The sequence below is a fragment of the Propithecus coquereli genome, unplaced genomic scaffold (genome assembly GCF_000956105.1).
Source record: "Propithecus coquereli isolate 6110/MARCELLA unplaced genomic scaffold, Pcoq_1.0 Scaffold130, whole genome shotgun sequence".
NCBI classification, from domain to species: Eukaryota; Metazoa; Chordata; class Mammalia; order Primates; family Indriidae; genus Propithecus; species Propithecus coquereli.
The window spans coordinates 5,281,235-5,295,853 of NW_012137192.1; the positions used below are offsets into that span (position 1 = coordinate 5,281,235).

Below are 14,619 nucleotides of genomic sequence, written 5' to 3' on the forward strand. Positions count from 1 at the left end.
ACCTCTTGTCTAGACAGATCACTCCCTTGTTCCAGACTCATACCTCCCCCAAATAAGCTCATCTTTATCCACAAACATGTTCCTCTTCCTGTGCTCGCCATTTTAGTAACATCCAATATGCCAAGTGATAAAATAAGCCAGGACTATGAAACAGGACTACCAGAAATAAAAGAACAGTAGTTACAGAACTGAAAACTAAATTAAGATCTTGATAGGAGCCTTGATTTAAAAAAAAGGAAGTGGTTTATGCCATCCATGATCAAAAATGCCCTACATAGTTTAGTTAGAGTTACATCCCTATAAACCAAAGCTCAGTCACATTACTCTAATGGCTCAAATAAAACAAAGGGAATTTGGCTTCCTTAAAGGAGAGAGAGAGAGTCTGCAAGCTATGAAAGAAGCCTTCTTTTTGACATGTATTTGTCCAAAAGAATCTCAAATTCTAAATGCTGACACCTATTCATCACTAAGGAAAAGTGGAGTCTTTTAGATCTGGTCCCTTCTAATATGAAGACCATGGCCTCCTCGGAGGTTTGGAAAAGACCAAATAAGATGAAAGCAGAAAGGAGGAAGACAAGTATTGATTTTAACATTCTTGAAATTTTCAAGAGGTCCTAGTATGAAATTTAAGCGTCTTGGGTTAAGGTGGACGATGACCTAGCTCTCAGACTGACTCCAAATATAAGAACACTAAAGGCCCCCTCTCATTGCTTAGTACGATGTTTGCCACTTGGCTGGTTAAATGATACTTGCTAGCATGTCCGATAATTTTCCCAATCACAGGAGTCAAGTTATGCAGAGCAGAACTAAAGTGGCTAGCATACAGCAAAGGCCTATTGATAATAGTCATAATGACTTATAATACTAGCAAAGAGAAATCAGGACCTGAAGACTACACCTTTGTATGGAAAGCAATGGGCAGGTTTGTCACAACAACCCCACATAACAGCAAGAACAACACTGTGGCACTGGACTCAGTCCAGTCAATACCAGCTAACCAAGAGTCAGACTTTTTGTGGAAAAAACTATGCTCGTGAGCTTCATGATAAAAGTCAGGACCAAGAAAGACAGTACAAGAAATCAACCAACTCCATGTCAACATGCCTTTCTGAACAGAGAGGCACTTTACCAGTTAAACAATGGGTGTCCCATCAACTGAAGGCAGCAGAGTTTCTCAGCTAAGGAGGAATTTCTATTCAGCCCTTAGGAAGTTAAGGTAACCCTGATTTCTTCAGTATAAGTTACCTAAACCTAAAGAAGAGACCACTTACATAAGATCCAGCTTTTAAAGTAAAAGGATTCACGGTGACCATGTAGTCCAAAAACAAGTACAGGATTCTCCCTTTCAGCTCTGGTCTATCCATGGTGGGTGGTAGAGCACTGTGTTCAGAAAGACTGAGAGGTGACATGTGAGCTCAATGTGAAAACAGTACCAAGATCAATTAGCAATTTTTGTCCTGGAGCAAGAATGAGGAATGGCAGCTGTATATTTGCCTGTATCAATCTAGTCTAATTCCCCTGTTTTAAAGATGGGAACCTCAGGGATAGAGGTTAAAGGACGTGTTACAGGTCACGTAATGGTAAAAACAAAAGCAAAACATCAGTTATCACTTACTATATTGCAAGCACTATGAATAAATTATTTCATCTATGTCCACTGAAATAAAGAAACTGAAATTCAAAAGGCCAGGCAATATGCCCAGGACTCCATTACTAACAGATTATTACATCTCTTCTGTAATTTAGCCAGCCCCATCCTCAGCTAATAATAAGTGGGCCGAAACAAGAGTCCAGTCATTGCTTTTTCCTTCCTCTGTACCTTCTGAACTGCCTAAGATTGGGATCTCCTAGTTATTTCTGGAATGGCTTTGGGAGGGAAAAAAGCAGAACTCAGAGCTTCAGTAGTGAGCACTTTTTACAGAATTGGTTCATTATCATTAGAATATTTTAGGGCTAGAGTGGAGTTTTACTGCTTGAGTGATAGAGAGTGGATGGTTGATAAAATTTCATCTTTGGGCCGTGGTTGGTGACATGGTGGCTCAAGTCTGTAACCCCAGCACTTTGGGAGGCTAAAGCGGGAGGAATGCTTCAGGCCAGGAGTTCGAGACCAGCCTAAGTAACGTAGCAAGACCCTGTTTCTACGGGAAAAAAAAGAAAAGAAAAAAGAAAATGTAGCTGGGTGTGGTGGCACATGCCTGTAGTCCCACCTACTCAGGAGGCTGAGGCAAGAGGATCATTTGAGCCCAGGAATTTGAGGTTGCAGTGAGGTATGATAATGGCACTGCTCTCTAGCCTGGGCAATAGAGCAAGACCCTGTCACAAAAAAGAAAAAAAAAAATTTCATCTTTGGCAGCGCTCAGACCTCAATAAGAGTTCCAGCCCCTATAGTTTACTCACTGTGGAACACTGGGCCTTTTAACTTCTTTGAGCCTCAGTTTCATCATAAATAAAATGTGGAAATAATATCTGTCTCACAGGGCTACTGAGAGGATTAAATGAGATGATGCACATCCCATACTTATCAAAGTACCTGGCACACAGTAAATTCTCCATAGATGGCAGCTACTGTTATTGTTATGGTTTTGTTACTATGGTTATATACCTCTGAATGATCATGTTTACAATTTTACCCACACAGACCCTAGTAGTCTGTGACTTTTATTTTTCACTGAACTTCCCCAGCTGTTTTTTGCAGAGACTAACTTTGGCAGAAGAAAGGCAAGTCTTGGAAGCATGTGTGTCTGGCTTCTGGCTGGGGCTCTGCTTCCCAGCATGTCGGAATGGCCACCCAATAGTCTACTACCCTCTACGAGAAATAAAGTTCTCCTTTTTCCAAAGTTAAAAAAAAAAAAATGAAGAAGAAGAAAGGCAAATCTCAGAGAGAGAAAAAAAGGGAGCACTGAATTAATGTTGCATTAGATGCTCAGTCAGAGAAATCTTTCAGAGGGTGTCAATTCCCCATTGAAGAAGAGATGAGCTTCATTTGTACAGAGAAGCAAGTGTACACTCTCTTCCACTGGGCACAGGTCAAGAGATCTACTATGGTAGGGCCAGAGAGGCTAGTCCAAAAGCCTCTCTGGAGTCAGGGAAAGGACATAGGGAGAGAGGGATGCCAGAAAGTAGGAGAGATTGAGCTTAACGGGAAAAACTGGATGCAATGTTTTCTCATAAACTATTTAGCTTTACCATAAGGTAATAGTGGTCATGATGCTGATGCTGATAGAGGTAACATTTAAACTTACTGTGAATTAACTTATTTAATCTTCGTACTCACCATTTGAAGTAGTTTTGCCATTATTATCCCCATTTTATAAACGTAAAACTTGAAACCCAGAGAGATTAAATTACGAAGTAGCAGAGGCAGGATTGAAACCCAGACAGTCTGGCTTCAGAACCTGGATTTCAACTTCTACCCAATTCTTACCCAACATGAGATTATTCTTCAGATCCCAGGGAGAAAGGAAGAGATTCCTTGATAGGAAATGGAACTAGAATTGTTTCCCTAAGAAAGAAATTTACTTACATTTATAGGGGGAAAAAACCCTACTCAAGCTTATCAACCTCTAATTACTATTCTAATTGCTACTCAGACCTTGGCCCAGAATTAAGGCAGAGAATAACTATTAAATGACTGCTATTTTTCTTGAGAGAAAAAAAAAAAAACCTGTTATAAATCCTTTTTTTATAGAAATAGGGAAGACAGACCAAAATGCCAGTAGAATAGACCAGTTGAGAAATGGTGAGGATCCCAGACACAAAGCGGAAGGCAGCTCAGGCCCTTGGTCAAGGAAACCAGAACCATTCCAGTTTCAGATGATGGTGAACTCACTGACCCAGGGACACAGAAGGAGTATACGTGATGATTCAGGCACACATCACATTTACATGAATGAAAACAAAACCGTAACCAGCACTGAAAATAGTGTGAGAGAAACCCATACTAAGCTGAATGGTGCTCTGGAAAAGGACAATCAGCTTGCCCAGGCTTGGAGCCACATTCTTTTCGGATTGGCTGCAGCTATTAGTAAAGCTTCCCACAGCAGACACGGAACACGGTTCCAAGTCCATGGAGTCAATCACATACCAGAAAAACTGAGGGCCACTCTTTGGCACTCCCTCAGCCTCCTTACTTTCATGGGCTGATGACAACTGATTAAAAAAAAAACCTGAAGACAATATTCCTCTGACCTTCAAAGAGAGGCAGGCAGGATGGAGACACAGTTAGGAGTATCTTCATGCCCAGAGCTCAAAAGCACACTAGCTTCAGGTAGTGTTCACAAGAGACTTTTAGAGTTGGCAGATCACTGAGATCACTCAGCCTAAGACCTTCATTACTGAGCTGAGGACACTCAGGCCCAAAGCAGGGAAGAGCTTGCCTGACACCAGTTAGAGAAAGAGCTGGGCCTTACAGACACTCCAGCTAAGCCAGGCCAAGTTTCCTTCCACCACACCAATTGACTTCTCTTCATTTCCTAACAATTCCTAAGCTAAGTGATCATTCTTCCTTAAATGTGGATCAATTAGATCACTTTACCTTTTAATATATGAAACTTGCCTCATATAAAAATCCATATAATCATAAATGCTTTATCAAAACGATATGCTATTCAGACTATCATAGAAATCTTTAAATGTAGAAGCATGGTAAACATTTATTATACTTTACAAATGATGTTACAACTACAAAGTCTATCATTCCCTGAGTTTTAAGCAAATCAACATTTATCCTAAATGGGTATTTTTAAAATACAAAATGTTTAAATGTTCATATTCAATAAAAATAAATATGTAATTTGATGCTATAACTTTAAATAACATTTTATTTAAAAATAAGCATGCTTATTTGACACTAACAGAAGCCATTCAAAGAAAAAAACATAAAAACACATAAACAAAAATAACAGGATGCATAATACAATGGGAAATAAACAAAACTCCCAGTTGATATTAAAATAAAGAGTAAAAATGATGCCTTCTTATACATCATATGGTGCTATTCTACATGTTGTAGAAATACCAATGAACTTACCCACCACAGGCAATATTCCAAGATTATGTAGTCATCAAGGAAAGAGATTCCATCCAAGTGGAAGGAAAGCAATTCGAAAATCAAATAACTACATTCATTTCATTATAAAGTTATAGAATTAAATTATAGTAGAATTAAATCAGAGAATTACTGTATAACCAGGAGCTTTTGTACTAAAACTAAAAAACAATTTAGAAGAAATAAAAAGTGGCTTAATTTCAATAGGAAAACTAGAATGTTAATAATAATTCACAGAAATATAATTACACTGTTGTACAACAAATTTTACTGCTTAGATACTAAAATAAAGGACAAAATAATATTTTTATAATTTTTCTGTGAAAGATATTTTACTACAAAAATAACCCAGTTGGGTTATAACAAGATAATTCATTTGCATCTGAGGTTTGGCATTAAAAAACTAATAGAGTCACATTAAACATGAATATATTTCAACATATGGGCAGTTTCTTACCTCGTCTTCCTTCAAACACATCACTGATTTCTCTCAGCAGTGTTGACATGTCATTAATTTGGGATTCCCAAGCTTCACAAAATACATCTAGGTTTTCTTTAGCAATTTTACTAGATGGATGCAATGTCAATGTTTCAGCAGCAGAAATTATCTAAAGAAACAAAATATACCCCAGTGTGAATTTCAAAATCTTAGCCCTCAGAATCACTTTGGAGACCAAACTTAATTCTGTGCTATTCAATTCAACTCAATAAACAACTGTGAAGTAATTTCCACACACAGGCCCCAGCTGGGGCAATATGGATATACATAGTAGAACAAAACTTGCTGTTTCTTATCATCTGACTTACGGATAAATAGTATGCGTTATATACACACCTGCATTCCGGGAGCAATTATCTTTATTCAAGGAAAGCTCTGTTTCAACAAAGTTATTTCCATAGCATAATTCAGAGTTATATGCAGACTACAAAGAGTGTACTGTATATGGAGTAGAAGAGATAGTAATAATACTGTTAGTAGTAATGGTAGTAATAGTGGCGGTGATGGTAGTAGTAACAGTGGCAGTAGCAGTGGCAGTCGTTGCAACTGTGGCAGTAGTGGTGGTAGTAGCAGCAGTGGTAGTGGTGGCAGTAGTAGTGGTAGTAATAGTGGTGGTGATGGTAGTAGTAACAGCGGCAGTGGTAGTAGTAGCAGTAGCAGTGGTAGTGGTGGTGGTAACTATGGCAGTAGTAGTAGTGGTAGTAGTAGCAGTGGTAGAGGTGGTAGTAGTAACATATACGTATACCTATGAGTACATGATAGATACATGCGTAAGATACTGTGTTAGGTCCCTGATGTACACTAATCTCCCAAACACACAAATAAAATACTACCCTTCCCAAATAAGCAGCATTCCCATTTTACAGCTAAAAAAACTGAAGCTCAGAGATTCCAAGTATATAACCAGTCCAAGATCTCCAGATTCCAAGATCCTATAACGAGTCTATGCAGAGCTGATACTCGAACCAGATCTACCTAACTCCCAAGTCCAGGCTCCTTCCACATCACAACCTCTCTCACAAAACACACATATACACACAAAGTGAGCAGGAATCTTCCTGGTACTTTTACATGGCACCACATGAGCTAAGTAAATGTGTAGAATAAATAAATGAACTGTTGCAGAGACAGCTATATTTTCCTCAAAATCTGTTTTGTCGACCCCCTGGACACAAAGCAAGATTCTATCTCCCAGCCTCCCTGGTAGAGGAGTATGGCTATGTGACTGAGTCCTGTCCACTTGCCTGTGGGCCACCAATTCCATGCCTAGCCTGACTACACCTCCCTTACGCTCCTCAGTGCTCTCTCCCTTCCACATCTGATGGTTCAACGCACATGATCCGGCAAGGATTTTGAGGTCCTAGGGACTGGCGAGCCACAAGATGAAAGAGCCTGGCTCGCCACGAGAAAGAAAGCGATGCCACCGCTCAGGACTTGATATAAGTGAGAAATAAACTGCTATTGTGTGAAGCCACTGAGATTTGGGTTTTTAGACTTTATCTTGTGTTAACTGCTACATGAATGAATTAATGAATCAATATTTTATCTTTCATTTAATAATCACTCTAACACAAAAGACTTGACAGATGCAATTTGTAATACAGGCAGAAAATGGGTGGCTAAGCTGAATCTTCACACACTTCCTGACCTGACATTCAACAGAAATTACACTTTAGCTCCCGCCTCAAAACAGAACCCATCAACCTACTGAAATTTCCTGGTGGTCCATTAAATAACACACAAAGAAAGATCCAGGAGCTAGGAATTAGGAGTCCAGTTTTGACATGTGTATAGCAGCTCCTTTCCCTTCCACTCCTTTCACCTCCTATTCATGACAACAGGCATTGATTCTGTCTACTTTCTGGGATCACAGACCGGGGATATCATATCAAACACTCGTTCAATAAGTATTAGTATTTTATAGAATCCACTGTGTAAAAAAATCATACTAGGTATGGGGGGTATGGCAATGAAAAAGGTAAAACCCCTCTATTATGAAGCTTATATTCTAGTGGGAGTTTGGTGAATAATAAACAAGCATACAATTAAAATAATTATAAATTATGGTAAGTGCTATGAGGGAAAATATGATCATGTGACAGAGATGCATTAGTGTTACTATCAAATGATGTTGCTGTTTCATGGAATTCATTATATAGGATTATTCAGACACACACACATATGTATATGGCTAACATATGGCTAGTCATTTACCTACTGCGTGCTAGGTACTGCACCTGTATCCCAGGTGCTAGGGAAACAGCTTTAAATGAAACAAATAAGTGTCCCTATCTTCATGGGGCTCACGTTATAGTGGGGGAGACAGACAACTAAAATAATTAAATTATAAGATATTTTATAAGGGGATAAATGATATGCATAAAAATAAAGGATAAGCAGGATGGATGGTATTAGGCAGTCACAGTATTTTAAGTTAGGTGGTCAACGAAAAGGTGAGGGAGCCACAGGGAAAGTCATTTGGGATGAGGTGGGAGCATTTGTAGTATGTTCAAGGAAGAGCAAATAGGCCAGAGAAACAGACAGACATGAGCAAAGGGAAGGTGGCCAGTGGCCATGTGATGGAGAAGCATATATAGAAAGGGCTGGATTTTCTTCTGAGTGAGAATGGAAGTCTCTGGAGAAATTGCAGAAGATTGGTATGATCAGAGCCATGCTAGCTGATCCAGTTAGTACCTTTGAAAGAACTATAACTAGGTGCCCCTCTGGGCACAGTCCCACAGGCACAGGATTTGCCAAGCAGATGGCAGCTTTTTGAGAAGAACAAGGCTCCCCTTCTTCAGGGAAAACGGGCACATAACTTGCCAGTGGACTACAGGCTAGGTTTCAGCACTGCTGCCTTCTCAACTAGGGGCCTTTGTACAGTGTGCAAACTGCTCCATATGCCCTGAATATGATCTAACATTTTAAAGGAAATATAAAAATAACATTGCTAAAGCAAGAGATATCCAGAATAAATAAAAATCATCCCAGAGGTATGCTCTATTTCCTTAAATTATCTTTTGTGAGACAGTTGGCAAAGACTGGAAGTAGAAGCTGAGGCCATGGGAACAGAAAAAGCTTCTTAAATTATAGAAGTTATTAACAACAGGTTCTGCCATCATCCTGGGGAAGAAAATATGGCTATTCCTAATATCTCTGCTGCAGCAGAAACAGTAAGCCAAAAATTGCAACCAGATGGTAAGCAGAGCCTGAGGATAGGAGGGAGAGCTGATTGCATATGGCAGGAGAGTCAAACACTCCAGTTCTACTGAAATACATTTGCAGCCAAGGTAAGTAGGGTGACTCCCACGTAGATAAGCAAATACTGAAGCCTTGGTTTCTCCTAATAAACAGAGATTCCCTGATTGTAATACAATGTTTAGCAGATGATCACGGTGGAGGTTCACTCATATAGTTCCTGCTTCTATGATAAGTCTTTGACACTTTTCTCTATGGGGTAGCACAAGATCATCCCTCCAACATCCAACATGATTCTCCCAAAGGGCACAAACCACCATTTCGTCTAGGTCACTTTTTCTGTTCTCAGCTATAAATCAAAGCTCCAGGAACTCAACTTCCACCATCCAATATTGCAATTTAGGAGCAAGTCCTTTTGGCTGACAATAATAAATGAAATAAGAACACCGGGAAAACTGTATTTTAGAGTTTAGATTTCAAAAAAGGAAGGTATGTCCTTTACTTTTTTCCTTAGGTTAATTTGACAGGTACAATATTAAATGGGATATTAGTTTTAAAAAGGCTTTTAAAAATTACAAAGATAAAGTAGTATCTGTACTACAGAAAATCCAGGAAAAAAAAAAAAAAACCTCACAATGCTCCCAATGAACAAGCAGAACTCTCATTTCTACATATTCTCATACAGTCATTTTTCACATGAATATACATTTTATATAGTATACAAACAAATCTATATCCTTTTTTCACTTAACATTTTAACAAAACATTTTTTTGATGTTGCTAATTCTGGTTATCATTATTATTTTAATGTCATATAAAGTATTACCTGCCTAATTTAAGATAGTAATTTTGTTTCCAGTTGAAATTATTATAAGTAAATTTGTAATAAACATTTTTTTTTGTTTTTTAATCTCTTTATGTCATAATTATTAGGTTGAAACATGAACATTTTTGTGGTTTATTACATAATGATAACCATCTCCAAACATATTCTAACAGCCTGCATTGTAAACAGCTTCATTCAAAATAGATATAAACTAGGGCATCAGTTAAATGAGCCAATCTCCAGTTTGGCAGCTGACCAGATAGTCCAATGGAAGGTTAGCCGTGATCCAGCACACTACCAATGAAAATTCCATTATCTTTCTTTCTCTTAGTAGATTTGGCCTGTAGTTATGCAGAACCATTTATATCTTCCTTCTGTGCAATTGGTATGACACTTAGACAAGACATAATATAGAAGGAACAGTCTGCTGTTATCATACCTGTTGGCCAGTCACCCGAAATGTCTCCTCTGCATGTATACAGGTTATTTCAAGAGGTTCTGTCCCAGATACATGTCGCAACAATCGACAGGTCTATGAAAGAAGATGTCTCTAGTTCAACTTACACGTTCTTAACCTTCACAATACACAGTATCATTTTTATAATTAAAAAGAAAATAAAATTTATTAAAATAAATTTGTACATTACTGAGAAGATTATTATAATACTATATTGGTACTAACAGATTCTCTAGTAATAAAACAGGTACAAATAAAGGTATGACATAATGTTTCTACTTCCTAATCTGGCAAGGTGGTCACAGAATACTGGAATAAGAGGAATCTTTGAAAGGATCTAGCAGTGACCACATATTTTATGTACGAAGAAATTTGGCTCAGAGGAGTGACTTTGCCCAGGGCCTCACAGCTAAACTATGTCAGCATTACTACAAGCTACACATTCTATCAACAAATAATACTTCCTCTCCTTATGTTTATTTAATTAAGCACATCTTTCATTGGAGATAATACTGGTGTAGGCAGACTGGTGTAATGATTAGAGATCCTACATCAGAGGAAGTTACTGAAACTCTTAATGCTAAAAACAGAAAATGCGAAAAAAAATTTTAAAAAATTTAAAATTTGCTTCAGGATTCCTAAAATTAGCAAGTTTCCCTACAGTCATAATATTTGGTTTATAAACACAATAGCAGCAAATCTCTTAAATAAAGGAGATGTATCTATAGTCATTTTAAGAATGCTCCGCAGAAGTTTTCAGGCTCCTATGTAAATAAGTAAAGGGGAGGAAGCCAGACCAGTTAGTCTAAAGGTTCCTTCCAACCACTAGTCTTTGAGATTTGGTGAGCAGGGTATATATATTAGACAATGTGAAGACAATTAGATGGTTCATATCTGTGCATTTATATACATGCTGACTAGCACATACCTCATACATACAAGGTATACATGGGTTAAGTTTTTTGGTTTTTTGGTTTTTTACTAGCAGATATCTGATATTTTCAAAAGGTAGAAGACTTAGAATATCAATTAATAAGCCAAATTGGAATTACAACAAAAGTGGCAGGTAAAGCACCAGTAACACATAACGGAGATTTGGGCAGAACAGGAGAGGTTCAGGGAAGGAATAGTGTGCTGGATGTCTTCTCTTTGTCCCTCTTTAACCACTCTCCTCCCTTCTCAAATCTGCTTTTTGCCCTGGGAGACTGATCTCTATGGTCTACAGCTGTGTTTGGCCAATGGGCAGTCCCAGCCACAGAAGAGCAGGAATGAGGAGAGAAAGGACCTTGACTCCCACACTCCTCCCCTGCAGGGGTCACCCTGGGCTGTGTCTGGGCCTCGTCCTAAAATCACAACCTCTCAAGGTAGTTCTCTGAAAGGCTTCCAGGTTCCACACTCTCCTGTTAATCTAGGCCTGGGGATAGTACTAGCTCTGCTACCACTAGCCCCAATTACTGCTCTCTCATTCATGGTTTCCCCAACACCCTGTCAATGCAATTGTGAAAAGGTCCTTTCTTAAACCCTCTTCAAATTATCTTCATTTGAGAGTGCCATCTCTTTTCCATGCTGAGACCCTGACAGATTCAAACAGAAATGAGGTCATACAACATACCTCCACTGCTCTACTCCAAATCTAATCTTTCTGAGAGGATAAAGGAAAAGAAGATTAAGAAGTTCGTTTGTGAGTTCTAGCATTTTTTGTTTTAGAAGCCAGTCTGTTATAGGAATAGAACAGACATTTGCTATACCTTTAAGATTCCAAAGAAGAGAGAGAAAATGCTCAGTTAACCAAACGTTGTATTCATGATAACATTCCCTCACAGTAGTAGAACTGTCATTAAACTACAATTTCTGTAGCAATCAAACCTATTACTCACCTCAACAAGCTGTTCTTTCTGTTCAGAGAGTTTACAGGCATATTCAGCCAAAGCCTCTAAATTTCCTTCTACTCCAGTAAGTTTTAATGCTTTCAGAACCACATGATCAGCATGGTATTTTAACAGATCTGTTGCCAGCTGTGTTGCTGTACTATGAAGCTGCAGATGTAGGGGGTGAAGGGTGATGAAGGGAAAAAAACAAACAATAAGGTTTTGTAGCCAAGCACCTCATAAGCACTTTAAAAACTAAAGAAGAGAAATCTCAGAGCAGTTCCACTTGTTCCACTGAGGGGAAAGTGTTGAGTTTCCTGTGGGAACGGCAAGAGTGTGTGGGGAGCATACAGGTTCTCCCAAGGGCAGGGGTGATGTCTAATTCATCCTTGAATCCCCTGGGACTGGCAGTAATGTTGTTTGTAGAAGATGGACTGGTCACTGGGTGGCTGAGCAGCCTGGTCCATTTTTCATCCTATTATCAGCCAGATCTTTCCCACATAGCTTCTCTCTTACTTAAAAAATGCTTCTACTGCTCTTAAAGTTGGTGAGGAATGGAACGGTATCAGAAGTGTGGTATTCAGAGTACTAAGAGGAAAATCAAATGGCAGTTCATGATCATTAATAAGTTTTTTTAGCATACTTTTGGAAAAGTATCAATGTGAGATTTAGTCAATTAGATATTCAAGAGAATTGTATTAACACCTACATTATGGCCAGCACCGTACTGGACAGGCTGGACATACATGACAAGTAGGGCCAGATCCCTGCCCTCAGGGAGGTTGCAGTCTGTCTATAGTTGCTATCCAGAACTGTACTCTCTACCTCTATGAACAAACTGGGTCCCAGGATAATAGAAATAATAGATAAAAGGATAACAAAAACCCTGAAGTTTTATTTAACTTTGGGTGGAATGGGTTTTAAGCATTACTCACTCTCATTTGGACACTATTAACTCCAAAATCTTTTCTTCTTATCTTGCCTTTTCTTTTTTATGATGTGACAAGTTATTTTGGAGTTGTCTAGAAACAGATCATTTTTAATAACATTGTTCTAAGAAAAATGTGACTTTGAATTAAGCCTGTTTGAATGAAGTGATTTCTTTTTCTCTGGAAATATCCAATGTCAATTCAAATTATAGGACTTTCTACAAAATAACAATAGGGTAGTCTGCATTCATGTAACCAAGTGAGAATAATTACACTCAAAAACAAAGACGTTAAAATTCACTTTCCTTTGGAAACTAAATGCCACATAAGAATTTAAAAGGATTTAATTTAACTTGCAGGGCCTTAGAGAATATCTAATGCCAGCTCTTTATTTTACAGACTATGAGACAGGTCCACAGAGATTGAGTGACTTGCCAAGGTCATGTAACTCTTACAAATGGTTCTGGAGACAACTCATTAACAACTGTAAGGGAGGAAGAGAGAACAAATGTGAAGTTCCTGCTCTGTGCAATGTCCTGACAGCAGCTTTATATACATTATCTCCCTTATAAGAATTCTTCAAGGTTGGTGTGGTTATTCCCATTTAAGAGATGAGGAAAATGAAGCCTGTGGAAAGTCATTCAGTCTACCACCAAAGGATTTCATGTTCTACTGATAGGATGTTAACAATACGTTAGTTAACATTGAATAGGCTGGAATAAAATAGGTAGGCTTTAAATACTGCATAGAAAATCATGTTCTTCTATCTTTAATGGAATGTTTAAATGGAGGTTTCAATAGAGGTATCAGTACCAAGTAAGATGTAAAACAGATCACCATGTATACCATTTATTAAGAAAATCCAAAAACCAATTTCATTTTCTTGAGTCCTTGACCCTCTTCAAAAATTTAAAAAAAAATAATTAAGAAATTAGAGCTAAGGGAGAGGAGAGGTTTTCATGAGGTAGCTCTGTTTGGAGAGCTGATGGGTGCTCCATCTCCAGGCACACCTCAAAGTGGGGTGGAGCAACATGACATGGGAGCTGCGGGTGGGGACAGGAAAGCATCTGAAGAACACACTAAAGTACCCATGAGAGAGAAAGTCAACTTTTAAAGTCTACCAAGCCCAAAGTCATCTTATAAGGGCACCGGTCACTAAGAACTTTCTGTCTCTCAACTTCCTCTCTTCTCTCTCTGGTGCCAGAACCTGGCAAAAATCATAAACAGCGGCTACATAATGGAGGGTGAGGGAGTGAAAAGGAGAGAAGAGGCCACATCTTCCCCAAAAGCTCCAGGTACAGGCCTAGGGGAGTAGCGAACAGGGGAGAAGCCCTGCAACTGAATGAATATTGAAAAATTGACTAATATATTGGAGTGAACATTCTAATTTTTGAACTGAGATTAGGTTTTATGACTTAAAGCAGGAATTGGCAAACTTTATCCGTAGAAGGTCAGATAGTAAATATTTCAGGCTTTTCAGGCCACACTGGCTGTAGTACAACTACTCAACTCTGCTGTTGTAGTACAAAAACAGTGGAGACAACGTGTACACAAAAGGGCAGGACTGTGTCCTGAGATACTCTACATACAAAAGCAGACAGCTAAATCATAGTTTGTGAATCCCTGACTTAAAGTGACCACAGGACTTTCAATTACCTGACAGTGGTCAGGTAAGTCATGAGAGGACCAAGTTTTCATTCAGGGAACAGAGAAATCTTCCCAACCAAAACAATATTTTTAAAAATCAACTTTAGTGAGGTATAATTTATATACAACAAAATGTACTCATTTTAAA

At 38.5% G+C, this 14,619-nt stretch overlaps 1 protein-coding gene across 1 annotated transcript in view; it reads right to left on the reverse strand.

The window, feature by feature from the left end:
* CTNNAL1 (catenin (cadherin-associated protein), alpha-like 1) overlaps nucleotides 1-14,619 on the reverse strand; it is a 91,997-nt gene that overhangs the window by 43,327 nt on the left and 34,051 nt on the right. The window contains 3 exon segments of the mRNA XM_012638525.1: nucleotides 5,505-5,655; nucleotides 10,010-10,102; nucleotides 11,905-12,063. Of these exon segments, the coding sequence (XP_012493979.1) occupies nucleotides 5,505-5,655; nucleotides 10,010-10,102; nucleotides 11,905-12,063 (403 nt within the window).